At 44.7% G+C, this 26,124-nt stretch overlaps 1 protein-coding gene across 1 annotated transcript in view; it reads right to left on the reverse strand.

Annotated features, from left to right (window-relative positions):
* The window catches only part of LOC147669889 (rho GTPase-activating protein 19-like), a gene marked incomplete at its 5' end in the record, with an annotated part of 203,955 nt that overhangs the window by 8,892 nt on the left and 168,939 nt on the right, over nucleotides 1-26,124 (reverse strand). Inside the window, 2 exons of the mRNA XM_086948173.1 lie at nucleotides 13,904-14,014; nucleotides 18,679-18,777. Coding sequence (XP_086804299.1) covers nucleotides 13,904-14,014; nucleotides 18,679-18,777 — 210 coding nt within the window. The remainder of the gene's footprint in view (nucleotides 1-13,903; nucleotides 14,015-18,678; nucleotides 18,778-26,124) is intronic.

Below are 26,124 nucleotides of genomic sequence, written 5' to 3' on the forward strand. Positions count from 1 at the left end.
AACAAGAGGTATTTTGGATTAAACCTCTAGGCTGTTTGTAGCCCTGAGGTCTAAATGAGGAGCAACTTTTTACCCCTAATCACAACTGCACCTCCTGAGTAGTTTCAAGACCAAAAAAAAACCACACAAACATTTAAATGCCACAAAAACTGAAATAATCAAATTACATTTTCCAAAGTTCTCTTTGAGCTATAACATAAAACAAAAACAAACAACATCAGCCAGAATGCCACACAGATTCTGATTTCTTGCGTCAATTTAAAATGAAAAAGAATGCCACTCCCGGGTAAGTGAGATAAGCTAGACAATGGTGTGTCTGTGGAGCGCTGAGATAAGCACATCACGTGGACTTCAAGGTACTTAACAATATGAACAACTACATAGGAAAGACTAACTTACCTGCTATAAACAGAGACTTTACTGAACAACTTGAAATTTGGAATACGTAACATAAATGGCAAACAATTTTATTAATACAATGCTTATGTAAATGATAGATTGCTTATTTATTCATATTTTCTTTAGTAAAAATTGTATGTAAAAAAGTTCCTGCAAAAGATTTAATCCAAAACACATTGAGAGAGCTAGATTTGTTGTACAAATTCACCGCTAAACAATTTACATAATAAATTGCTTAATGAAAAAGAACTAATTTCAACTGAGTTGATCTTTCTTTAATGAGTGTGCTCCGCCCCCAAGAAAGAGTTCTTAGAAGAACAAAAGTTGATTTCTCACAGCCTGAGGGGTAACTAGCAGCATGCAAAGTAGAACTTCTGGAATAAATCAACTGCAACAGGTATTGTGGATTACAACACCATGAAAGTACCCGAGTACATGTGGTTAAAATCCTGCAGTGAGATAATGCATATTATCAGCACACAAATGCATGAATAGGCATGTTTAATACACACATACACACACACACACACACACACAGATGTATTATTGCTTAAGATTCTGTCATTTTAAGGTTGGAGGTACCCTCTTTTTTGCATGCCCTACGGAGAGAGTTTAGGAGTGCGCACGAGGAGTTAGTATTCCAATCTCGCTTTAGTGAGATATTGACACTGTTACCGCCAATCTTCTGCTTCACGGTGGAGAGCGATATGTGCATGTTAGGGGACGATAGACAGAAGTAACTTGGAATGACCTGGGGATAAGAAGTTTGTGTGAGAAGCATGTCTGATGAACAGTGCCAAAGAGCAGGATTCTTGGGCAAGAAGACTTTTTGGGCAATCTGGCTTTCCCATCTTTTCACTCCAGAGGTGAAGTAAATCCAGCTGCAAGTTGTGCAGTCCTTTCGCTGTAGTACGTATACAGATCCAGGTAAATAAAGGATGGCAAAAGAATGCAGATGAGACGTATCATCCTGGAAGAGATCTAAACTCTTGCTTATTGCCTAATGCTTGCCTGTCTTACTACTTCATTATACAGCATCAGAATATTTTCAGTTTAAGGTGTGCTGCGGCCGATGTAATAGCTGCCTGTACAGATAGAGTCATGATTGACAATGCAAACAACTGCTTTTACACAGCAGATCTGTAATGTTATGCAGTTATTATATAGTACAGAATTCTCAAGTTACTTGGCTTCTTGTCTCTTTGGGGCCTTGGGCAGATTCATGCCAGTGATTAAGGTTTGGATGACCAAGCGCCTGGATTGGGCATGGTGTGAGTCAGTTACTGGCTAGAAAAATAATTCATTTTATATTGGATGTTTTTCTTGTGGGGTTGCTCATCGAGCAGGATGAGATGAGCCTTGCAACCCTTCCAACAACCAGGACAAGTGTGAGCTATGCAATTTGGTTTATCCTTCCTGGTTCCACAGCCAGGTGGGGTTTCTGGAATTTTAGCCCTCATCCGAACCCTAACCTGTAACATTTGTTTTGATTTTTGACCTTTGGAGTTCTGTTGGCCTTCTAAGCAACTTAGGCCTGAAAATGCCAAAGTTATGATGTGGAGTTTGGGACTCCTATTTCCTTAATAATGGTGCCTGGTCCCAGAGTGACATTGATAGATCCTTTTCCACTTTAACACCTCGTTTTCCTCATTCTTAAGTTTCACCTCACCTACTTTCTCATGTCGCTACACAGTGCGTTTTTTTCCATGGTACTTTAAGACCTGGTGCAGCTTTGTGTCTGCCACCTTATCCTTATATCCCATTGCTTTTCAATTTCCAGGCATCCTCTTAGGTTCCTTATCTCTGAACTACGTAATTGCTGGCTATCTGGCATTCGAGATTCTAGTCCCGAGGCTTCCTGATCCAAGTGTTTCCTTATCATAAACAGATCTAGTCTCTGAGACTCGGTTTCTAAGTGGGCAAAGTTAGATAGTGGTTTGGCTCCCTACCCAAAGAATAGGTGGATATTGTTACACTGATACATAGATAGCCTGATTAGACAAGTACACACCTAGTGAGGTATAAGATAGGCATGGGGGAAAGTATGAGTACTTCGGCATAGCTGGTGTAATTTTGGTAATTTCATGAACCAGAATGTAAAATTATAGATTTTGCCATTACACCAAAACACGTAATTTTGGTGCAAAGGTTTAATGGAAGATGTACAGCTCGGGTCATTTTTGAATGAGGAAGCAATTTCAGATTAGATTTTCTTTTATACCAGAGAGGACTGCTCGAATAACTTGAGTGCTAACTAAAATGCGAACTCGAGCAACAGTGTTTTGAACACTAGTGATCGGAAATCAATGCAAAATGGCATTTTCAAGTTGAATTATTACCCAAGGGGACTGTTTCGGATAGTTTTTTTATGTGAGATGTATTTTGCATAATTACATGCAATTGTGGTAATTTCGCGTAATTACGCTACATCCTATTACGCGAGTTTCACACAACCCTTGAATAAAGCAGGTGAGCAGTGAATACTCACTTGCCAGAGAGAGATCAGTCCCTTGCCTAGCTAATGTATGCCTCACCCCATGCACATAGTAGACCAGCAAACTATCCCATGCTCAGCAGTGCTTTGTGTTGCCAGGGGGCTGAGGACCCTCTAATGCACTGTATACAAGTTATGCTATATTGGTGGAGCAATCAAATCTGCAAGCACTGCAAAAGCACTGTCCTTGTGAGTTTTTAAAGAGCATAGAAGTGTAAACACTTATCACTTAGTTTTAAAAACACTCCTAAACAGAGAAAAAAACACCAGAATTAAAAACAATTAGAAAATGAAAACAGGAAAGTCCAGCCTTGAAGAACAAGTCAATTACCTTTAGTAACGCCTTATCTGGTAGAGACTATCTAGCTTCAGATTCCTTGCCTTAAAATTATCCTCAGGCTTCTGACTGGATCGGGATGTTTTTGAGCAGTACCCCTGCAGGCCAGTAGGTGGCATAGTTCAGCTTCGCGTTGGCTTCATCCATGCTAGAAGAGATGTATGCTGTATCTATATAGGCGCCACCTCAGCACACTGACAGTTCATTTTTGTGACTTTCTATGCCAGGAGTGCGGCGCCAAGATGAAGACTGACCACTGGTGTGAGTTTGTAGGGCCCTTTTCAAGGGGAAGCCCTCATCCTTTAACAAAGTCGCAGGTTGGGGAGGATGAGAGGGTCGGTAAGGAATCTTCGGCTGGATAATCTCTCCACCAGATAAGGCGTTACAGAGGGTAAGCAACTTATTTATCTGATAGAGACATCTAGCCGCCAATTCTTTACCATAGAAGCCAAACAAAGCCTCCAGGGGGGCAGGTCTGTGAACCCAATTAAGACTAGAAAGTCCTGCAGGACTGAATGACCTACATGCCCATCCCGACTAACTTGACTGCCCAGACAATAGTGCTCCTTAAATGTGTGCAATGAACCCACATTGCAGCCTGACTGATGTCCAGGACCCGAACGCCCTGAGCTGACTCAATGGTCGCAGCTTTGGCTCTGGTAGAATGAGCGTGCAAGCCCTCAGGTGGTTGCTTCTTTGCCAATATGTAGTAGATCTTATGCAGAGCACCATCCATCAGGATATGGTTTGTTTTTGCACAGCCTTCCCTTCTTGGCCCCGATATACACTATGAAGAGTTGGTCATCCACCCGGAATTCTTTTGCGCAGTGGGTAGAACAACCACGCTCGTTTTGGGTCCACAGAGTGGACTCTCCCCCCTTCATTGGAAGAATGAGGCGGGCAAAAAAAGGTAGGCAGGGGGATGGTGTTGCCTATGCAAAAAGGAGTGAATACCTTCGGAAGGAAGGATGCAGTGGTCTGAAGCACCAGTTTGTCAGGGTATAAAGTAGTATATGGAAGATGAGCTGAGTGTACCTACCACTCGCTAACCATCCTGGCCAATGTAATAACCAGAAAAGTAGACATGAGGGTCCATAATCGAAGAGGGCAGTTGTGCAACAGCTTAAAAGCTGCACACTTCAGGAAAGTGAGGACCAGGTTCAAATCTTACAGGAGCACAATGAATGGCCCAGGGGAAAACGTGTTGCAAACCTTTGCGAATCTTGTCAAAACAGGTGACTTAAGTATGGAAAGTTGGTCCCGCAAGTTCAAAAATGGATGAAAAATAGTCTTCAACTGTGCCTAGAGCAGAGCTATGCTGGGCCAAAGAAAGGACAAATAATAAGACCTGAGAAAGAGCAGCAGATAGGGGATCAATGTTTCTCAATATACACCGAGCCACATTTGTGGCCCAGCGGCAGGTGCACACCATTTTGGTAGAGGGATGCTTGGCTGACAGAATAACATCACAGACTTTGGGTTAAACGCTCTCAATATGCATTAAGGCAGAGTGTGTGCAGGTTAGGGTGTAGGATTCTCCCTTGTTGCTGTGACGGAAGATCCTCCTGAAGAGACAGCTTTACCGGAGGACCGATGCTCATGCTCAACAGCACAGGATACTAGACTCTCTGCGCCCAATCCGAAGTCACAAGAATATCTTGGGCCCGGTCAGTCCTGATCTTCTTAAGAACGCTGGGCAGGAGTGGTATTGGTTAAAGGCGCACAGGAGGCTAGAGTTTCACTCAAGGCGAAAAGCTTCCAACAGCGAAAGCCAGCTTAGAAACTATTGCGCCCAGATCTGCAGACATTGTGCGTTCACGGCAGTAGCGAACAGATCTAACAAAGGCTCTCCACACTCTTGGAAGAGACCTTGCACCATCTCCTGAGCCCACAAGGCAACGGTGTTGTCCGTGAACACCTGCACTATCCTTTCCTTGATGGAGGGAAGAAAGGCCTTCAATGTCAAATGAGTCAGCCGAAGCTCCAAAAAGTCCAGACTCCACCAGAGACCAGAGTCCTATTGTCTCCATCCTCCTCAGATGGCCGCCCCAGCCCAGGAGTGATGCATGTGCCACTACTGGCTTTGGATGGGAGAGGGGGGTCTGCCTCTGACTCAATTACGGTTTGTCAGCCACTACTGCAAATCTGTTGCAGTTCCCTCTGAGATATGAATCTTTTCAGAGATTACCATGATGATGCGCCCATTGGATTTTTAAGTCCCACCGCAGAGCTCACATATATCAGCAGGCATGCTTCTCTAGCAGGATGCAGTAGGCGGAGGCCCAGCAGCCTCAGTCTGTTTCACTGAAACCCAGGATAGAGGCCGATACATCTGTATTATAACCTGAATATTATGGGCTCGCCATTTGGGAAAATAAGCCCAAAACTGCACTGTGTAGAGAACAGCTCAGATGAAAGATAGTGTCTGAGAGGAGGTCAGGTGAGACTTTGGTACGTGGATAGTGAACCCCAGTGAGTGCAGGAAGTTAATCGTAGTCTGGGGGTTGGAGACGACTGCCTGGGGAGAGCACGCCTTCAACAGCCATTCGTCGAGGTAGGGGGAAGACTGGAAACCCAGACCTCTTCAGATGGGTGTTCCACAAGGTGATGGCGGTGGTTGCGACACAAGAGGAACTTTTTAGGCCAAAGGGGAGAACAGCACATTGAAACTGCTCCTGGCCCACCATGAACGGCCCTCCCCTTGACAACAGCCTGAGAGTATGGCTTGAGCCTCCTCCAAAACTATAGGCAGCACTTGCACACAGTTTCAGATCATGTGGAAATAATGGCCCAAGAGGCACACTGTGTTCACTGACCACAGTGAAAGGCTAGGGGGAAGAGAACATTCTCTTTCCAAAGGTGTCCAGCCTCTTGGATTTCCTATCCTGTGGCGTGGGAGGGAAAGCGCCAGGGTTGATTCTGGAAGTGGAGGCCTGGACCACCAAGCTCTCTAGAGTGGGGTGCTAGGTGAGGCAACTGGGGTCCTTTGGAGAAGTGCGGTAGGCAATCATCCTGTGCACAGGAGCTCCAGTATGGAGCCTGGACCAGGCACAGAGGAGAATGTTGTGAGGGCTTCAACAAAGGGGAGTAAGGGCTGGGAAGGATCTGTCCCCAGCTGAAGCACCTCGGTCAAGATGTTCGTCTTGACTGCCACTGAGGTCCAAGTACTCAGCTGCCCTACACAACCTAATAGCGAAAGAGGCCACCTTCTCTGTAGCAACTGTAGGAGGGTAGACAAAGCCAGTGTTAAGTGAGGTGTCTAACCCACTGGCATCCACCAGATCCTCATTCCAGGTGTCCTCCATATCATCCAAGAGGGGTTATATTAATAAAGGATGCCTTACCCTTCCCATTCATCGCTTGTATCAGGCTTGTCAAAGGCAAAAGGCCCTGGCTCTGACCAGTAGGCATGGGTCCAGAAGGCACTTTAACACAAGCTGTGCAACGCCGGTTTGCTCAGAGTCAGAGTTGATGACGATGGGAATCTTCGCCAGGAGAGTCCGTACAGGGTCTTGCTGTCAGCACTGCTCTGGATTAAGCACCAGTTCCGAGGGGGTCGACTACCTTCAAGGGAGTTGAGACTGGTGGGAATACAGTAGGGGTCCCTCCTTAACTAATGGGACCTAAGGGCAATCCAGAGGGTTCCGGACTTCTAAGAATCAGGTGCTTTGCTTCATAGAATTCTCTTAGTTGGGTGGGGTATCCTCTGGGAAAATCAGGAAAGTGCGTAGCCAACCCTGGTTGGGGCTCCACAGAGGCGCGGGGGCCTGGAGTGCGGACACTGCCTTGTCTGAGGATTTGGACAGAGGCAGAGAAGTCAAAGACCTCTTCGACTCTTAGACTTATTTTTTTTGTGCCACTTACCAGACGACTACCTCGCCCGGGATAATGACAGTCAGGTGCTGTTCCTCGATTGCTCCCGGGTCCTTTCACACGATTGGGATCTTGACTGTCGTATAGTTGGGTGGGGGGGGGAGGAGCGTGAGGACTTGCTCCCTCAGCACCTTCGGGAGCATGATGCGGCAATCTTCGCAGGCCTTTGGGGCAGGGTCTTTCTCGAAGCACCATAGACAGACCATCTGTCTCTGACTGGCACCACATACTTTGAAACCAGCTGTTTTTTCAGGGGATACTCTGTCACACCAAGAGAAAGAACGTCCCAAAAAAGTGTTCGACAGAAAGTCAAAAAACGTCAGTCAAAAAGTGACTGTGGTAGCTCTTCACAGATCTGCACAGTCTGGTGCTGAAAGGAAAACGCAGAGGTGGCACCTATATAGGTAGGGAATAGCCTCTTCCGGCTTGGAGGACTCCAACGTGGAGCCGAACTACGCCACATACCGTGGTGCAGGGGTACTGCTCAAAAATGCCCGGATCCAGTCTGAAGCCTGGAAATATTTCCAAGGTAAGGAATCTGCAGCTAAAAGTCTCTATCAGATAATCCTGAATACGCAAGGGCTCGATCGAGGAGCGTTTGGAGGAAGAAATAGCCAGATTACGTGATGGTAAACTTTACCACTTAGAAACACAATTGAGAGGCAATAAAACAAGGTACACATGTAAGATTAGCAAATAACACATCAAGATGAATTGAGTCAAAGAAATATTTCTGGTTGATTCTGTGATTCTTTAATCAATTGCATTTTCACCAAGTATAGATAGATACAGCCAATGCGTTTTGTCCAGTAACAGGCTTCCTTGGGGCAAAATCATGTGTCTAGCCAGACACAGAATTTAAAGTAGATACAGCATAACAAGTGATGCACCAGTATTCCACGAGGGCTCATGCAGCAGTTATCAACTCAACTAAATTGTCAGTTACTGATCAGTAAACGGACAAGTTCTATGCCACTGTTGTGGGAAAAGATATCCTTCCAGGTGGCATGTGTTCGGCTATGAATGATCCAGCTGCCAGTGGTCAGCATTCGCACACTGTGACCAAGTCACAGTGGCATAGAACCATGTCAGTTTACTGACCAGTAACTGATAGAATTTTGAGTCGATTACGGCTACAAGAGCCCTCATGTAATACTGATTTATTACTCGTTAGGACGTACCTACTTTCAATTCTGGCTAGGCACATAATTTTGGTAAGGAAAACAGTAACTGGGCAAAATGTGACGGCAGTATCTATCTATACTTGGTGAAGAAGCAATTGATTAACAAATCACAGAATCAACCCAAAAGATTTCTCTGACTCACTTCATCTTGATGTGTTATGTACTAATCGAACAAGTTACTTCCCTTCGGTAACGATATATCTGTAAGAGACATAGATTAGTTATGGATTCCTTACCTTTGAATTACCCCCAAGCATCAGGCTGGATCAGGAGAATTTTTCTTCTGCAGTAACCCTGTGTGTCGGTAGGTGGCGTTGGTAGACTCTGCGTTCATCGTCGTGGTCGCCGGAATGACATTGTGGTATTTACTTAAAACGCTGCCCTCGCGCGCTGACGTCAGTTCTTTACAAGACATTCCACGCCAGAAGCGCAGAGCCATGCAAGACAATGACCACTGGTGCACAAAATTAGGGCCCTGAAGGAGTCCCTTACCCTAGAAGTCAGTTCGCAGAACAGGGTAGATGGGGATGGGGAGGGGGAGGGGGAGGGGGCGGGGCGGGGGAGGAATCCATAACTAATCTATGTCTCTTACAGATACATTGTTACGGAAGGTAAGTAACTTGTTCATCTGAAAGAGACAATTAGTAATGGATTACACACCTTAGAATAGATACCCCAGCAATACCAACCTTGGAGGTGAGTCTGCGAACCAAGTTCACAGCAGTCCTGGATTACTGAACACCAAAAGAAGTCGTCTCTCCGGACCTGGCTGTCTAGGCAGTAGTGCTAAGTAAACATGTGCGATGAAGCCCAGGTAGCTGCCTGGCAGAGGTCATGAAGGGGGACTCCACGTCCCAAAGCAGTAGTGGCAGCCGTTGCCCTGGTGGAAGAGGCACGCAGCCCCACTTGAGGTTCCTTTTTCGCGAAGGAGTAGCAGATTTTGATGCAAAGGAGGACTCATCAGGAGCTGGTCCGTTTTTGCACGGCCCGACCTTTCTTGGCGCCTACATAGCCAACAAAGAGCTGGTCATCCACCCAGAATTGTTTTGGCGATCCAGATAGAACGGATCCAGATAGTGTAGCCTCTCCTCCTCCTTAAAAGGATGCGGGGGCAGGAAGAAGGTGGGCAAAGTGATGGTCTGTCCTATGTAGAAAGAGGTAACCACTTTGGGAAGGAAAGAAGGCCTAGTGTGAAGAACAACTTTATCCGGATAAACAGCCAGGAAAGGAGGTTTGGAAGAAAAGGCTTGAAGCTAACTCAACCTGCGAGCAGTGGTGATGGCAACTAGAAAGGCAGTCTTAAGAGTCGAAGTGAGAGAACAGTTATGCAGCGGCTCAAAGGAAGCGCACATAAGAGGTGAGAACCAGTTTCAACTCCCACTGTGGCATTACGTCAGGGGTTGGAGGAAACAAGTGAGTAGTGCCCTTAAAGAAGCGATTTACAATAGGGAATACCGTTATGACAGAGGGACGCCTGGCTGCCAAGATAACATTACAGACTTCGGGAGGAAGGATTGAGTGGAGGACCGTCCCCTGCTGCTGCAACAACTGCTGCAACAGAAGATCCCCTGAAGAGGTAGTCTGAATGTTAGATCGATGGCCATATGTAATAGCTTGGTAAACCATACTCTTTGTGCCCAATCCGGAGCCACAAGAAGGACTTGGGCCCGGTTGCGCTTGATCTTCAGCACTCTGGGCAGAAGTGGTATAGGCCGAAAAAAACCTTCAATAGAGAGTGCCGCCTTGGAAATTAAAATGCGCAGAACTGTTGACATTGCACGTTCTCTTCGGTGGCTAATAGATCTAACCAAGGCTCTTACCACAGCTGAAAGAGACCTTGCACCACCTCCGAGTGTAGACTCCATTCGGGAGCCATCATGCATCCGCGGCTGAGTTTATCCGCCCTGGCGTTCAGAGAACCTGCCAGATGTTAAACCACCAGAGGTATGCCCTGTTCCAGCAATGTCCAAAGGCGGAGAGCATCTTGACATAGGGTCCACGACCCCACCCAGTCCTGTTTGTTGCAGAACCACATGGGCGGTGGTGTTGTCCGTGAACACTTGCACTACTCTTCCCCGGACAGAGGGACGTAATGCCTTTAGTGCAAGACTAATTGTCTGAAGCTCCAGATAGTTGATGAGGAGACCGGACTCCGCTGGAGACCAGAGTCCTCTGATCGCCACCTCTCCAATGTTGCCACCCCACCTCAGCAGGGATGCATCGGTCACTGCTCTGAACTCTTGTTGGGGAAGGGAGAGGGATCTGCTGTTGACAATATTCTGGTTCGTTAGCGACCACTAGCTTGCCACCACTGGCGTGCAGCGCCCTCTGAGATCTGGACGCAATCGGAAATTCTCCCCTGATGCTGTGCCCACTGGAAGTTCAGGTCCCACTGCAGAGCCTGCATACGCCACCTGGCATAGTCCACCAGCAGGATGCAGGAGGCAATGAGGCCCAGTAGCCTCAGGGTCATTCTGACCGAAACCCAGGATAGAGGCTGAAAGATCGGAATCATAGCCCGAATATCCCGGACTCACTGCACGGGAGGATAAACCCGAAACTGCGCTGTGTCCAGAACCGCTCCGATGAAGAGGAGCTTCTGTGAGGAAATCAGGTTTGAAATCAGGTGTGACTTCGGCACATTTATGGTGAACCCCAGCGAATGCAGGAGGTCGGACGTAGTCTGGAAGTGAGTGACGACAGGCTGGGGTGAGACTGCCTTCAGCAGCCAGCCGTCAAGATAGGGGAAGACTGGAACCCCTGATCTGTGTAGATGAGCTGCGACCACTGCCATCCCTTTCGTGAACACCTGAGTGGTGCTGGTGAGGCCAAAGGGAAGCACGGTAAACTCAAAGTGCTCGTGGCCTACTGTGAACTGCAGGTAACGCCGGTGGGCCAGCAGGACGGGGATGGGAAAATAAGCGTCCTGCAAGTCCAACGCTACCATCCAGTCTCCGGGGTCGAAAGCAGACAGGACCTGAGCCCGTGTCAACATCCTGAACTTTTCCTTCCGGAGGAAGCGGTTGATGCTCCTTAGATCCAGGATAGGATGCAGGCCCTTGTCCTATTTGGGCACCAAAAAGTTGTGGGAATAACAACCACAACCTACTTCTGAAACAGGAACGCGTTCAATGGCTCCCTTGGCCAAGAGAGCCCCAATTTCCTGTTGGTGAAGGGCTAGGTGATCCTCCGGCAAGCAACAAAGCAACATAATTAAGGTGGCATGGATGGAGGGGTAGTCTCGAAGGGGAGGGAGTAGCCCCTTCATACTATCTGCAAAACCCACTTGTCTGACGTGATTTTGAGCCAGAGGGAGCAGTAATGGCGAATCCTGCTGCACACTGGCGATTGGTGGCCCTGAAAGGACGGATTATGAGGGTTTGGAGGCTGCCGCAGAGGGGGTGCTAGTGGGCAGGCCTGTCTACTGGCCCCGACCCACTTGCGGAGGCCTGTGGCTCTGGGTGGAACCACGAAGGGGCGTAAAGCAGACTGCACTGGTCGGCCATCAAAGGGCATTTCCAAAAGTGTTGCTTAGACATCACCCGAAAAGCCAGTGGAACTCAACCAGGCGTAGCGTCTCAGTGCTACTAACGTAGAAATTGTTCTGCCTAGTGAGTCGGCGGTGTCCAGCCCAAACCGGATGGGGAACTTCACTGAGTCTTTCCCTTCGGCAACAGCACGGGAGAGCACAGCCCGGGCGATCTCCGGGGACTGTGGCAGCACCTATGCAACTGTGTCCCACACCAAGTGGGAGCAACAGCTCAAGAGACATGCAGTGTCCACAGACAGCAGTCCTAAGCTGGAGGGAAAAAACATCTTTCTCAGCTTCTTGTATTCCCCTTCAGGTGGTCCGTGAGGGAATACGCCCTTGGAAGTCGACGCTTGGACCACCAAGCTCTCACGGGTGGGGCGTTGGGAGAGGAAAATGGGGTCGCCTGGAGCCGGGCGGTGGGCAATCATCCTATCCACAGGAGCCCCTGTGTTGGTCTTGGACAAAGTGCCCACAAGGCTGTCCATGAGGGCCTCATTGAACGGCAGCAAGGGTTCTAAAGAGGCCGCTGCTGGCTGAAGCACCTCAGTCAGGAGGTTAGTCCTGACTGCCACCTTAGGAAGCTCAAGGTTTAATGCCTCAGCCGCCCTACACCACTGAGAAAGATGCACCCTCCTCCGTAGCCAAGGTAGGGGGAGAAAGCAGGACAAGGTCTGGGGACGTATCCGGACCACTGGCCTCACCCAACTCCTCTCTCCAATCCGGTTCTTCCAACTGGTCTGCTAGAGGGTCCACAGACCCCTCACAGTTCTCATCACCCTCCTCTGTTAGCCACTCAGGGCGATAGGGAACACCAGGGTAGAACAATAGTACAAAAGTACCAGTCGGCGGTAGTACCGACATTGATCCAGCTCCGCGTCTACATCGAGGGGGAGGCTGGGGTAGACCTTGGGTGGGGACACAACAGACGACGGAGGCATCCACGAGGTAGACCAGCGCCGATCTGGATCCAGGCCTGGATCCTTGGGGGCCCTGCGGCACCAAAGCCGCAGGCATCGAAGGCCTAGAACCCCCAACCGAGTCCACGGGGCGCGCAAGCAAAGCAGGGCTGCCCGAAGATTTGAATGCACAGCTTCGTAAAAGCTTCGAAGCTGGGCAGCGGTTGCACCCATTCCCGGAAAGAGTGGGAAGGCCAGAATCGACCAAATAGGCTCGGCGGGCGGAGCCGGACGACTACCTTCTGCTTCCTGTGTTGCGTCGACTGCCGGACGGGGAGAATGCAAAGAGCAACTGTGCTTTTAAGCCTTTTTTTTGTGCTTCGACTTACCCGCACACGAAGACTTGGATGGAGAGTGGTGGTGATGGTCCCGCGACCTACCTCTCGACCGGGACCTCGAACGGCGCAGAGCTGACTGTTAGGCCTGGAGAAGCTTTCGGGAACGCTCCAGCAAAGACTTTGGGTTCACGGCCCGGCAGTCGGAGAATGACTTCAGGTTGTGGTCGTGCTCCAAGCACCAAAGGCACACAAGGTGCGGGTTCGTTACAGACATCAGTTTGTGACAGGAGTCACAAGCCTTGAAGCCGGTTCGAGGACAGGACAACCCTGCATGCACCAGGAGTCGAACAACTCGAAAAAAAAGCCCTAAAAACGAAACAAAAAGTGTCTCGAGGTACCGCTCTCTGGATCTGCTCTGGCTGGCGCAAAAAAACCCCAAACTGTCGTCAGCGCGCAAGGGTGGCTTCTAAGTAGATACCACAACATCATTCCGGGGACCACGACTAACGCGGAGTTGAGAGAAGGGTCACCTAGCTTCTAACATTTGCTCAAGTTTAAACTTTACTGCTCCATTAGACTTTCTCCTATTAATTAAAACCCTCTCCTCCCAGAGTCGCATAGCACTCTTGTTTAATATTTTAGTTGTGATGGTGTGTACCTTTAACTTGGCCGGCTTGCCTTGTTAGGATACTAAGGCAATGTATTAGGGAAGGGAAAAATCCTATTTTTGTGCTTAAAATGGGACCTATAATCCTTGCTAGATATTAAAGGAAGTCAGAAGTTTGAATTTCGTGGAAATAGCATGCAGGAGAGTTTAAATACCCATGTCCCAGGAAACACCATCACTTACTAAAATGACATTTTCTTTGAAAGTTCCCTTCAGTTCTTGCGCTGCCAAATATTCTGAAGATACAATTCGACTTCTCTTTTCCAAGATTACAGGATTGCCTAAAACCTTGCGCTGATTTTGAAAAGAAAAATAAAGTTAAAAAACAATGTAGAAAACTCTGATTTAATCAAACAAAAATGAGGAGACATTGTTTTTCACCTGTGATTTTCTTTTTCTAGGCCAGTCCCTCCATAAACATCGTGCTGGGTACCACTTTTAACAGAACTGAGGGATAGAAAGTTGGTGTCATAGGATGTTATCTGTGGATTCCAGTAGGTTTGTGGTTGTGTTGCAGAAGTAAATATGAGGAAGCAAGGTTTGACCCTATGCTTGTGTAGCGTTGTGTTGCTTTTGTCTCAGGTCTGCGTTTTATAAATGGCTATAGCTTGCTGAAACTGGAAAAGCTGTTTTTTGCAAATAGTGACGTTTGGAAACCTCCTCACATTAATCACGCCAGCCAAAAAGCATATCAGCCCTGGCGAGAACTCAGAAACTATTTACAGCTGGGGGCCAAGCCCAAGTGAATGTTTGAAATTGTTTAAAATGAAAATACTCTGGAACCTGGGCAACAATGAAGTTGTCTCATCATTTAGCTGGGGCTGCTTTTATTGATTTCATATTGGCTTGGATGGTATTTTACCAATCCAAAGATATAATACTGTGCCTGGAGAGGTAAAAGGCTTTTGTCATGTTACAGCTAGGCGCGGACAGCACTAGCTAATCCTATGCTTTAAACCTTTGTTGCAAAAACGGCAAAGCACTTTGTCACTTTTCTAGCAGGGTGTGGCTGGCACTGTGCTCTTTCAATGCTTAAAACCTCTTCTAGAAAAATAGATGTTTGAGGTGAGCATTTTAGAGTGTCGGTGGAGTTGTAGAGTGCTTTATATAAAAAAGCGAACAGATAATGGGTAACCCAATAAACCCTTGTAGGTATGGGCAATGAATAGTTCAGAACATGAAAGCTACAAGGGATTTAGTTCATTCACTGAGTGGAATAAGTTTGGTGGCATAAGTCAATGAAGTTAGTTCAAAGGAATCTAACCGATTAATATTCCTATAATATCAGCTGAGTTCATAAAAACATTCAATGTTAACAAGAGAAACAAGAACACACGGGCAGGTGAACAGGTCTAAAAAAATGTTATATAAAGAAATTAATCAGAAAGTTAATTCATGGGGAATCAGAAACAAAAGATGGGCACAGTGAAGTTATGAATGAATGTACGCAGAGGTCAACAAATCAATACATAACAAATCATCAACTCCTCTTTGGAGAAGGGTAACCAAGTCAAATGATGAACAAAGGTGTACTCTTGAAGCAAAATTTAGAGCTTAAGGAGATGATAGGGTTGACGTTTCGGTCTCCAATGCTGTTGTCTATGAGACCATCATCAGGACTAATATTATGAACAAGGTTGCCCCTCGACAATATGGCAGGCAGTGGTATAGCCAAACGTGTTAATGGGCAAGTCAGATACCGCAAATGTATCTGCAAAGGATATTTAACCTCAAGGCGTCAGAGGGATACACGACGGGGTAATAAGTCTACCTCGCAGTATCGCCAATCTTTAATTTATAAAAGTGCGGGCAGCGCTTCAGCGCAGTAAATCATCAGAAACGAAGTTAGCCGAGAACGGCTAACTTCCTTTCTGATGATTTACTTCTCTGAAGCGCTGCCCACACTTTTATAAATTAAAGATTGGCGATACTACGAGGTCGACTTATTACCCCATTGTGTATCCCTCGGACTCCTTGAGATTAAATATACTTTGCAGATACATTTGCGGTATCTGACTTGCCCATTAACACGTTTGGCTATACCACTGCCTGCCAGATTGTCGAGGGGCAACCTTGTGCATAATATTAGTCCCGATGATAGTCTCATAGACAACAGCATTGGAGACCGAAACGTCAACCCTATCATCAGGGCTCGAAAAATCATAAAAAATGCACTAGACCTGCAAGTCTAGTAACCTACAAAATCTCCACGACCTAAGTGAAATGCACTCGACCTCTGACTCTGAAAGCAGAGCAAATGTGACAAGTTAACAAGATTTAAAAGCATTTTTATTGCTCATTTACTTTGTGAGCAATAAAGATGCCTTTAAATCTTGCTATCTTGTCACATTTCCTCTGCTTTCAGAGGCAGAGGTCAAATGTTAGTTTTTCTTCCTACTCGCCAGAAAGGGCGAGTAGGACCTAAAAATAGCTCGTCGTGAATTAATCTAACTCGCAAATGCGAGAGGTCGAGTGAATTTTTCGAGCCCTGATCATCTCCTTAAGCTCTAAATTTTGCTTCAAGAGTACACCTTTGTTCATCATTTGACTTGGTTACCCTTCTCCAAAGAAAAGGAGTTGATGATTTGTTATGTATTGATTTGTTGACCTCTGCGTACATTCATTCATAAATTCACTGTGCCCATCTTTTGTTTCGGATTCCCCATGAATTAACTGAGTAATTTCTTTATATAACATTTTTTAGACCTGTTCACTTGCCTGTGTGTTCTTGTTTCTCTAGTTAACATTGAATGTTTTTTATAAACTCAGCTGATATTATAGGAATATTAATCAGTTAGATTCCTTTGAACTAACTTCATTGACTTATGCCACCAAACTTATTCCACTTGTATAAAAAAGCAGCTCTCCACTTAAAACTTGGGAGCTACACAAATTTAGCTACTCCCTTTTTAGATAATTTATGATGCACTATAGGCCTGAAAGGGTATTGCCTTGAAATACATCTTTATGTGCGCGGGTGATGATGTGTGCCTTCCGAGGTTAGTCAGGGTCTTCTGTGAGCTGGAGTACCTCTTCTTGGGTAGGCTGTTTGAATGGTAGGCTGGTACCAAAAGATGTAGGTTCTGTTGTGGTATTGTGCTTTTTCTTATGCTGTAAGTTGTTAGTGTATCACCAAGTTTAATTTTTTACTTGTGATCTTGTAGGAAAGCACCCTGGTAAACTTAGCAGGAAACTGCTTTCCAGCCACCATAGCCGCTAGAATGCCAGGTTCACCAGGTTGAGTGCTTATCCGCCATCAAGCAATAGCATTGGCATTGCTGTATCTGTTATAGAAGAGTAATCAATAGCCTCAACCAGGTAATGTGGATTTTCAGATAAGAATCAGGGGATAAAATCAGTTGGATCATGATGAATAAGATAAAAAAATCATTCAGACCAATTTTACTGTGAGTATTTTCATAAATATTTTATAACTTGAATTTAAAAGTGTGATTAACCAGCCTGGTATATATAGCTCAGAATTTTTATTTCGTTAAGTGCTCCATTGTCGCATGCCAAAATATTCTCTGAAATTAGTTTTGTGTGAAAACGAACACTAAGAAGAATTATTAGTTTTCATTCTGAAATTAAGTCTTATAATTCACAAGGTACCCCGTCTTGACCTGGGTCTTTAAGGCAGGGTAATACGGGTAGTGCTGTGTAGACGACTTCTGCTTTAATGTGATTCAATAGAGCAGTCTTATAATCATGTCAATTTGAGATTAGCTGCCTGTAGAAAGTTTTTTTAGACATATCTAGTTTGAGGTGCAATTTATCGAATATAATTTCTTATTGAACCCCAAGAATGCCCTTCAAGCTTCCCCTCGGTCCTCAAAATGCATCCTATTTCCTCTTCTAAAATAATTTTTGGAGGTATTTTGAGAATTCCCATCTTAAATATAAACATGCCAATAACCGCCCACATTGATTATGCTCCTCACAGGGTAGACCATATTTAAATGTACAGTCTTTCTTTCCGGAAAAATTAGGTTAGCCATTTCAAGCAATGTATTTAAATCATCTAATTACATTCATATGTGCCTGGTGTAAGTGTAGATCTACATTCTGTTCTCTTGACCATATTTTATTCTTTTTCTCCAGGCAAAGAAATGAAAGCTCATCTAAGGAAAACTTTAAATGCATCCCACACTATTCTAATTTAGGCAGAGCCCTTATTTATCTTTAAATATTCTAGCCACAAACTTAGCCGTGCTATATTAGTTTCAGAAGTTTTCAAATTCTCTTTCAGATAAACCATACAATGATCTGAGATAACAGTGGAAGAATGGAGGTCTACAGACAAATTAAAATCTGGCTGATCAGAACATAATCTATCCTGGCATAAGTATTCTACTTCTTGCTTTCATATGTGTACTTATTGGCACTAGGATGTTGTATCCACCAAATATCTTTACCCACAAACTCTGCATCAATGTTTATATTGCGGTCAGAATATGCAGTCTTCCTTGTCAAAAATGTCTCAATTAGTTGCCCTGGTATATTTCATCCTACAGTGTGTTATAGTAAAATCGCACCATTGCAACATGGCATATGGCAACTCAAGCAAAAGCTCTAATAGTGAATCAGGTTCATCCACTTTAAGTCCACCTTAACTACCAATTGTGTACTTGTGTCTTCCAAACATTGATAAATGATGTATAGCTGGATGTGGAAATATATTAATTTTGTTTTATTGTGAAACATTTTATGGCCTATGGATAAAATAAATTACATACTAATAGTAACCATATGGCAATTTTATCTCATTGAACCCCTGTATAAACTACAAACATTGAAAACAGAAAGATGACATTTTAATACATTCAACATGCTGATTAGAATGTGATGCTCATTTTGCCGAAACAAGACCAATGCATTGTAAATCAAAAATAGGTTTAATTATTAGTTATGCTCGTCTGAATTGGTTAGTACTTAGTGTGAACCCCCCAAAAATGTACCTTTATGAGACCACCAAGGGACCGTGAGCGGACATGCTTCTTTCCCAAGGGAGTAGCTCTGTTAGATAATGGTGTGCCACCATCTGGATGTTTATTAAACTGCAATAAAAAAAATAGATTCTGGGTGTTCATAGTTATAACATACCCACTTAAGTAAATAAATACCTCTTAGCAATTCAAATTGCTACCACAAAGGCTGAAAAATAAGAATGGGGCAAGGAGGAATAGGTCATTTACACCAAAAAGTGAAATTTCCAGCCGCTAATTTGTAGAATGCCGTGATCGCAGTCTGGACCGAGTTCTGTGTTTACAACTAGCCCATCATCACACCTTCAGCTCTAGCCCAGGTAGGTGTGACGATCCTGTAAATGATGCATTTTCGTCACTGATGTGATTATGTAACCTGCAGGACTAGCCACCAGGAAACTGCTTCCTGGTTTCTCTGCGTGAAAAGAGTGGGCTGAAAAGATTCCCCGATCTGCTTACAGGAAGGTATAGCTGAAAACCTAGGAAACCCAGATTTCCAGCAATAGCTCGCGTATCGAGCAAAGTGGCAAGCGGACACAGTGGCATGTGATTGTTTGCCGGTTCCACTAACTAGATGCATGTTTTTTGTACAGGGTGCGACCCTTTGGCCACATGCATGTACGCCCCACAATGCCTCCAATACTGTGAGTCTCCCCCAACCAACCCTCCTCCTCCACAGAGTAGACGAGTAAGCAGAGAGCCCAACAAACACCAGAGAAAGTATTAACTAAAAAAACTAAAAATTAAAAGGTGGGGATGGCCCACAATCCAAAGCCCATGCCATCACCACAAACGGTTGAGGAGGAAAAAAGACCACTAGACACCAGGGACAATCATAAAAAAGACCACATTCGTTTTTCTGACCCCCTTGGAAGGCAGATGGGGGGAGGGGGGCCTTCAGGGACGTTCACCCTGCAGAAAGTTTACCAGACAAAGTATTTTAGGGGGCGGGGACAGACTACAATGTAAAGGGACGGCACACAATGTAAAGGGACATGCCTGACCCCAAAGGGGGCATTACAGTCTTTCGGATATTAGGGGGTATGCTCAATTTAAGAGGAGGGTGTGCAGAAAGTCTACTAGACACCCTCATAAGTCTTAAATAAATAAATTAAAAAGGTGGGGCGGTCCACTATTTATAGGGCCATGCCCCAAACACAAAAGGAGGAATTAGTCTTTCTGCTCCCCTTGAAGGTGAGAAAGCCTGCTAGGCACCAAGTAAGGACTGCCATTGTCCTTTGTCTTTGGTTTGAGCTGTTCCTGTTGAGGGCTCCAGGCCCTGCCACACAAGGGAGTAGCATGTTTGTTGGACAAGAGACAAGTGGTGGAGCAGTGGGTGATAGGAATTTGTAGATCCCTGTAAATTCCCGAAGTACCCACAAGGGTCCAGCTTTCTTGAATGTCTTGGTTTGTAAGGCCTCCCTGGGTGGAGACAGAGCTAGGGCCCAAATTCCGCAGCTACCCTCATTGCAAGGTGGTGATTTTACCCAGAGGAATGGGATGTCTCCACGTCGTGTTTAGGCGCATTTTGTGTCGCAGGTCCTAGGTCCAGCCACAGAAGTGGGGTACCGTTTGTATCGGGGGATGTGTGGGAGCATTTTGTGTCGCAGGTCCTAGGTCCAGCCACAGAAGTGGGGTACCGTTTGTATCAGGAGATGTGTGGGAACACAAAACAGTAGAATATTTTATATTGCCAATTGGATTGCTCTGCTTTTCGACTTCCGAATTCAGGCCGATGTGAAAAGAGATATCTATCTATCTATCTATCTATCTATATATATATATATTTTTTTTTATTTTATTTTAACCGCTTTTCACCTTGGGAAAGCTTGAGTAATCTACACAATGACTGCTTGCTAAATTCAGAATTTTGTCTACTATTAAGAAAATGTATATAACTTTCCGGGATCACCCATGGGTTTCACACCACAAACTGCAAATAGGTTGATACGACACCAAAACTTTAGAAAATATACGAACTCTTAGGAAAATGCTAAAAATGCGGTTACAAAACTGTTTTTTGATGCAACTATGCCAGTTCAGGAAAGCTGCATGCATGGTGATTCTAGTGCAGAAAACTTTTTTGTGCTGATATTTTAAAAATAAACGTGCTTTCTTGCACAGACCTTTTTCTAATTTTCCCCCACAAAAACCAAACGTTAGCTATATGTTGGCTATTTATTCAGTTCCCTCCAAGGGTATCTAAAATCCCTGGGTACCTTTAGAATTACCAAGATGTTGGAAAAAAGGATGCACGTTTGGTGTGGCCATATTTCTTTTTTTTTTAAAGAATAAAGGTTATCAAATTAAAGTGCAAGCTACCCCAAATATAACAAAAACGGCTTAGCACAAGGGAGGGAAGCACTAGCAGTCAAGTTGTTTAGGTTCACGACGATATCAGTACCTTCTTGCTTACTGCGCTACTCTTCATGTAAAGGTTCCTTCCTGTTATTATCTGTTGACTGCTCTGTAATCTATAGGCTGGGCCAAAAACCGCTTGCATAGCTGTTAATTTGGATCTTTTGCATGGTGGTACCCTGCAAACATGCCTAAGGACTATATAGCCTGGCCTCTCCCAGCACGCACGCATGCATGCAACAGTTTCCTATATTTAAAAATAAACACATTTCTTTTGGGCTTATGGTTGAGGGGAAAGCAGAAGGCACTAATGTCAGTAAAGATTCAAAAAAGAGTGGTGAAATCGCCATTAATGTAACTTTATCAGTTTCCTATATCTGGTTCTTTCCCTCGGTCAGCCTGAAGTCAGCCTAGGACAGTTTAGATCTTGGCACATTTTTAGAATGCCCTAGTCAAAATGTGCATGATGCTGACAGAGCAGTGTAAGCAGAATATGTGAGAGGTAGCCTGTGTAACAGTCTGGGATATGGCCAACAAGAACATGCAGGCAAAATGCTACCAATGTTTGTCAAAGACCATTCCGAAAAGGGCAAAGATTTCACAAGGAGCTCCTCCTCTCACCCCCTTCATGGCACTGTGGTGCATAAGAGTGAATACACTGCATGATGTGGCGTGATGTGAATGTCCTCCACATCACATACAGTCAGTATGCGGGTCTTGGACAGACATTTGCTATCTGTATGAATCACAGGGCTAAAAGTCAGGTGATTTTCTCAAGGACAATGAAAACTGTGGAGTGACCAACCAAAAGAAAATGAAGAGCGGCTGCTACTCAGTATTTACATCAATGATGGAGCAGAAAGAAAGTAACAGAGGTCACTAGCACTAGCATGCCTTATACGTAATGTGCTCATGTCATGTCCTGAGTCCGCAAGGGCTCCTTTCACGTAATCGACCACCAGGTGCCAACAATCTGCCTGAGCACCCATCAATTAGATCTACCAATTTACAAAATACCGGGACAGCAGGTACTTCCCCGTTCTACATTTAGGAAACCAGCCCTCATATAGTGTGCTAGCAGGTAGGTGAAAGAAAGTAGTACCAAAATATCATATCATCTGCTCGTTGCAATCCCTCTTTCACATCTGGTTAAGCATTGCCTGTACTAGCAGAAGAAAAAAAAGCTTTACTAAAATGAATGTATTGTAGTGTATTGTAGCATCTGTACAGCACAGGCTTATCCCAACGAGTAGCTCGTGAGCTACTGGTAGCTATCCTGCTACTTGCAAGTAGCTCTCCTGTATATATCCCAGCCAACTAAATTGGAGCGTTTTGCTTGGTTGAATGAATATATGTATACCAACATTGTGTAATCAAGAAACAAATGTTTGGATTTATAGGACTCCTACGCTGAAGTTTGGAGAAAAATGTCTGAATTTCCTACATAAATTTTAAGTTGATTTTTGAGTGACAAATCATGTGGAGCGACGTATTAGTAATATGACATTCGTGACAGGAGCACTGAGGCTGTGGCTGGCACATATTACCTACATAGAGGCACTCCAAATTCACAGCCTTTTTTGCATTACTACTTGCAACCCTGCCAGGTGCACTGAGGTAGTCACTGTTGGTAATCTTGCACATGGTGGCCCCTAATGTAATCTTGTCTGATGTGGTCAATATTACAACACGTGATGCTTTTATTGAACATCATTACCCCTTATTACTCAAAAGGTTGTAGAACCCTGGTAAAGCACTTTACCTATATGCGACATTGTCGTAGGAGGTGATTCCCCTAACACGATTATCACTTCTCGGTCATCATCACGCACAACATGAAATAACTTCCCACAAAGGCCCAAATCAAAAACACCTTTTGAACCACACACCCTACACAGTTTAGCTCATGACCTTTATGGGTATGCCATTCAGCAGCCCACATTGGGTGCTTGCAGCTATACAAATACTGCACTAAAGTACTTACTTTGGAGGAGAGAATCAGCCCTCACACAGCCATTTTACCTCAGTTCTTTCCAAGCAGAAAAATCTCCAGTAACAAGATGAAGGGTTATTAATCTGGGAAGGATTAATCGCTGGACAACAACCTTTAACGATAATTAACTTTTCCATCTCCAACATTCTCCACAGACGCAGTACTGGGAATCTATTTCCAACAATGCCTAACCTGAAAGCTTTTGTTGGAAGTATTGATCAGGCAAACAACTTCCGGAGGGACGTCTGACCCACCTGATCTTATGCACTAGTATACAAATCCAGATCATGAGCACAAAAGTGAAAACTTTCCTCCGAGGCAGCACTTTTCAGATAACAATGAGACATACTGAAAATCAGAAGCCCTTGCTGGCTTTGTGAGCAGGTGAGTTAAGTTGGATGCCCAAGAAGCTTCTCATTTGCCTATAATTAAGAGTTGAATGAACTCTACATCAGATTTAAATGGTTTTATTAACGGGATTCACAGCATTATTCTGGGCATAAGACACCATCAGCTGTAGACCTTAATTTAGTAGCCTTAGTTCTTTCGATGTAGTAATTCCACACCCTTCTCACCTTAAACTTTTAGGGATCATGTTCTGCAGAATTGTCAGATTTCAGGAAAGTCTGAGGTTAAAGTGAATAGCTAAGACAATCTTAGGGTAGAAAGAATGAAAAAATTCTATGTCCAACCTTTCTATGAAAAGAAAAAATGTAAAGGTCTCCTACATACCTCGAATCGATTCATTAATCCTTTAGGAAGAAGTAATAGTGACCAATCATGAAACTTTCCGAGTCCACTATTTTGGCATTTGTGCTTTGACCCAAAAGGCAAAAACATAAGACTTAGACAACACCAAGGCAAATTCCCATGAGAACCTGGACTGTGGACCAGAGAGAATTCTCTTTTCAAACACTCCAGAAAATCAGGAGTGATAAGCTGAATTCCAAGACTCTAGAATGCCTAAGCGATGCACTCTGTTCAAAACCATACTGGAGGCCCAACTTAAGGAACTGCAACAAACACTGGGCCAGTACACTGTACTGACAACTGTTTTGGGATGATTTGAGGCGTATCAAACTCTCCTCTATTGCTAGGGATTAGGGATCCTGGTGGAAGGACGTCTCTCTGCTAAAATCTTGATACAATCGTCAGGTAGTTTGAGGTGTTCAAACTGATGGACTTCAAATGCTAGGGTGTGAAGCAGAGAGATCAAGTTGTGAGGTAAACTCTGCCAATGCTCCTGAACAACAGGTTCTGTCTACAGTATATGAAACAAATGTGTATAAAGTATGGGATTTATGCATCACCCATTTGGGAGTAATGAGGTCCCCGTTGTTCCCATCAATTGCGTTAGGGGAAAAGGATGTAATGAATTTATGGACCACTTGTTTCATTCTGAGGCATACAGATTCTATATAGGAATTGAAGGACATGTCCACATACCATTCCCATTTGTGATCACCTGAGAAGCCACATGTTTAAATACTTTATAAGCATGTAAAGAGCTGGATCTACAGCTGCATGTCACAGCAAATCATTCAGTACGCCCATATATAATTGGAAGGTACACTTGCAGAGTCAGCCCGATTATTCATCTCCAAGGGGACCAAGAAACCCAAATGGAAAGACTGCAAATAAAGCAGCTAGTCAGTGTCAAATTGTGTCTCTCTGGCTCGAATGTGGATCCTCTCAAAGTGTTCCTCAATTCCATCAAAAATTGAGTTAAGAAAGCACATGGATATATACTTACATAGTCGTCTAGATGATCCAAAATCTGAGTCTAGGTTCCTGTAACAGCGGAACATGTAAGTGGGAATGGGGAAGTATGCAAGAAGATATGAAACCCAGCAGAGAGGCAACCATCCTAATCCTAAGGGTTCGTCAACATCATCATCTGAAACAAGAAGCAGCTCTCTATCAAAGGTAATAGCAATATCCTGTGTGTACACCGCTTCATCAAAAGAAAATGAGATTAAAAGTCTGAATACAGATGAAGTGCTTTCACCACTACAGGGCATTGTGCATACACCCTCAAAGAACTAGTTACCTTCTGTACTATCCACAGATTGCTCACCTAAGACTACTCCCCAGGGGTCAGACTGGGTCCGGAAATATTTCCTTAGCAGGGCTACTGTGCACCACTAGGTAGCGTCATGTGATTGTGTTGGCTCCGTACAGTCTTGGAAGTGAAGGAGCATGGGCCCTTCTATGTGTCAGCTCTGCGCGCTGACTTCAGCTTATTTTATTTCCCTTTCTGTGCCCTCAGAGGCAGAGCGTGAACAAATGTTGATACCAGTGTGCTGAATATTGCCGGTGCACTCTAAAACTCATGGGAAAGTGGTGTCAGCTGAGGAATCTGCTCTGAACAGAAACCTCGAAGGTGTACGACGGACATTGTGATTCCCTTGAATCTTTCTTTTAGATATAGAGAGGTGGGATGGGGGTTGAGTCCTACTTCACTTTTTTCTGTGTGAACTTTGATTTTGATTTACTGGAGGACTCAGAGGCTATAGCTCATCGCTCATGGAAGCGGCTCCTGGAAGGGGACAGAGTCCGCAAACACGGCTTGGAGCAGGACTTATGCAAAGGCCACAATTACTACTTGTGTTTGGGGGACATACAGCGTCACCTTCATGTGCATGAGGGCACATTTATAGCACAAGTCAGAGTCAAGGCTGGAGACCAGAAATACATCTCATGTTGGTCAGTGATCGAAATTGGTTCTCTGCAAGTGGTTTAAAAGCTGTCGTTTTGAGTAGAGTCATTGTTTCCTAGCACAGAGGAATTTGTTTAAGGAGTTGTCAGAAAACCAATAAGACTGAGTGCAGAGCTTCAGATTTGTATTGAAAGGTGCAGAAAAAGGACAGACGGCACCCAGACTTTGTTCCGCTCTGTTACTTCTGAGGAAGTACTAAGCCAACATGAAGCAGCACGGTGCCACTTAAAAATACGCAAGAGCACTGCTGATAAAGGATTCCGGATCCAGTCTGGTGCATGGAAAGAGTTCCAAGTGGAAGAATTTGGAGTTAGAAGTATCCTTCAAGCTCAAGATTTCAAGCCAAAGG

This window comes from Lissotriton vulgaris, unplaced genomic scaffold (assembly GCF_964263255.1).
Source record: "Lissotriton vulgaris unplaced genomic scaffold, aLisVul1.2 SCAFFOLD_2914, whole genome shotgun sequence".
NCBI classification, from domain to species: domain Eukaryota; kingdom Metazoa; phylum Chordata; class Amphibia; order Caudata; family Salamandridae; genus Lissotriton; species Lissotriton vulgaris.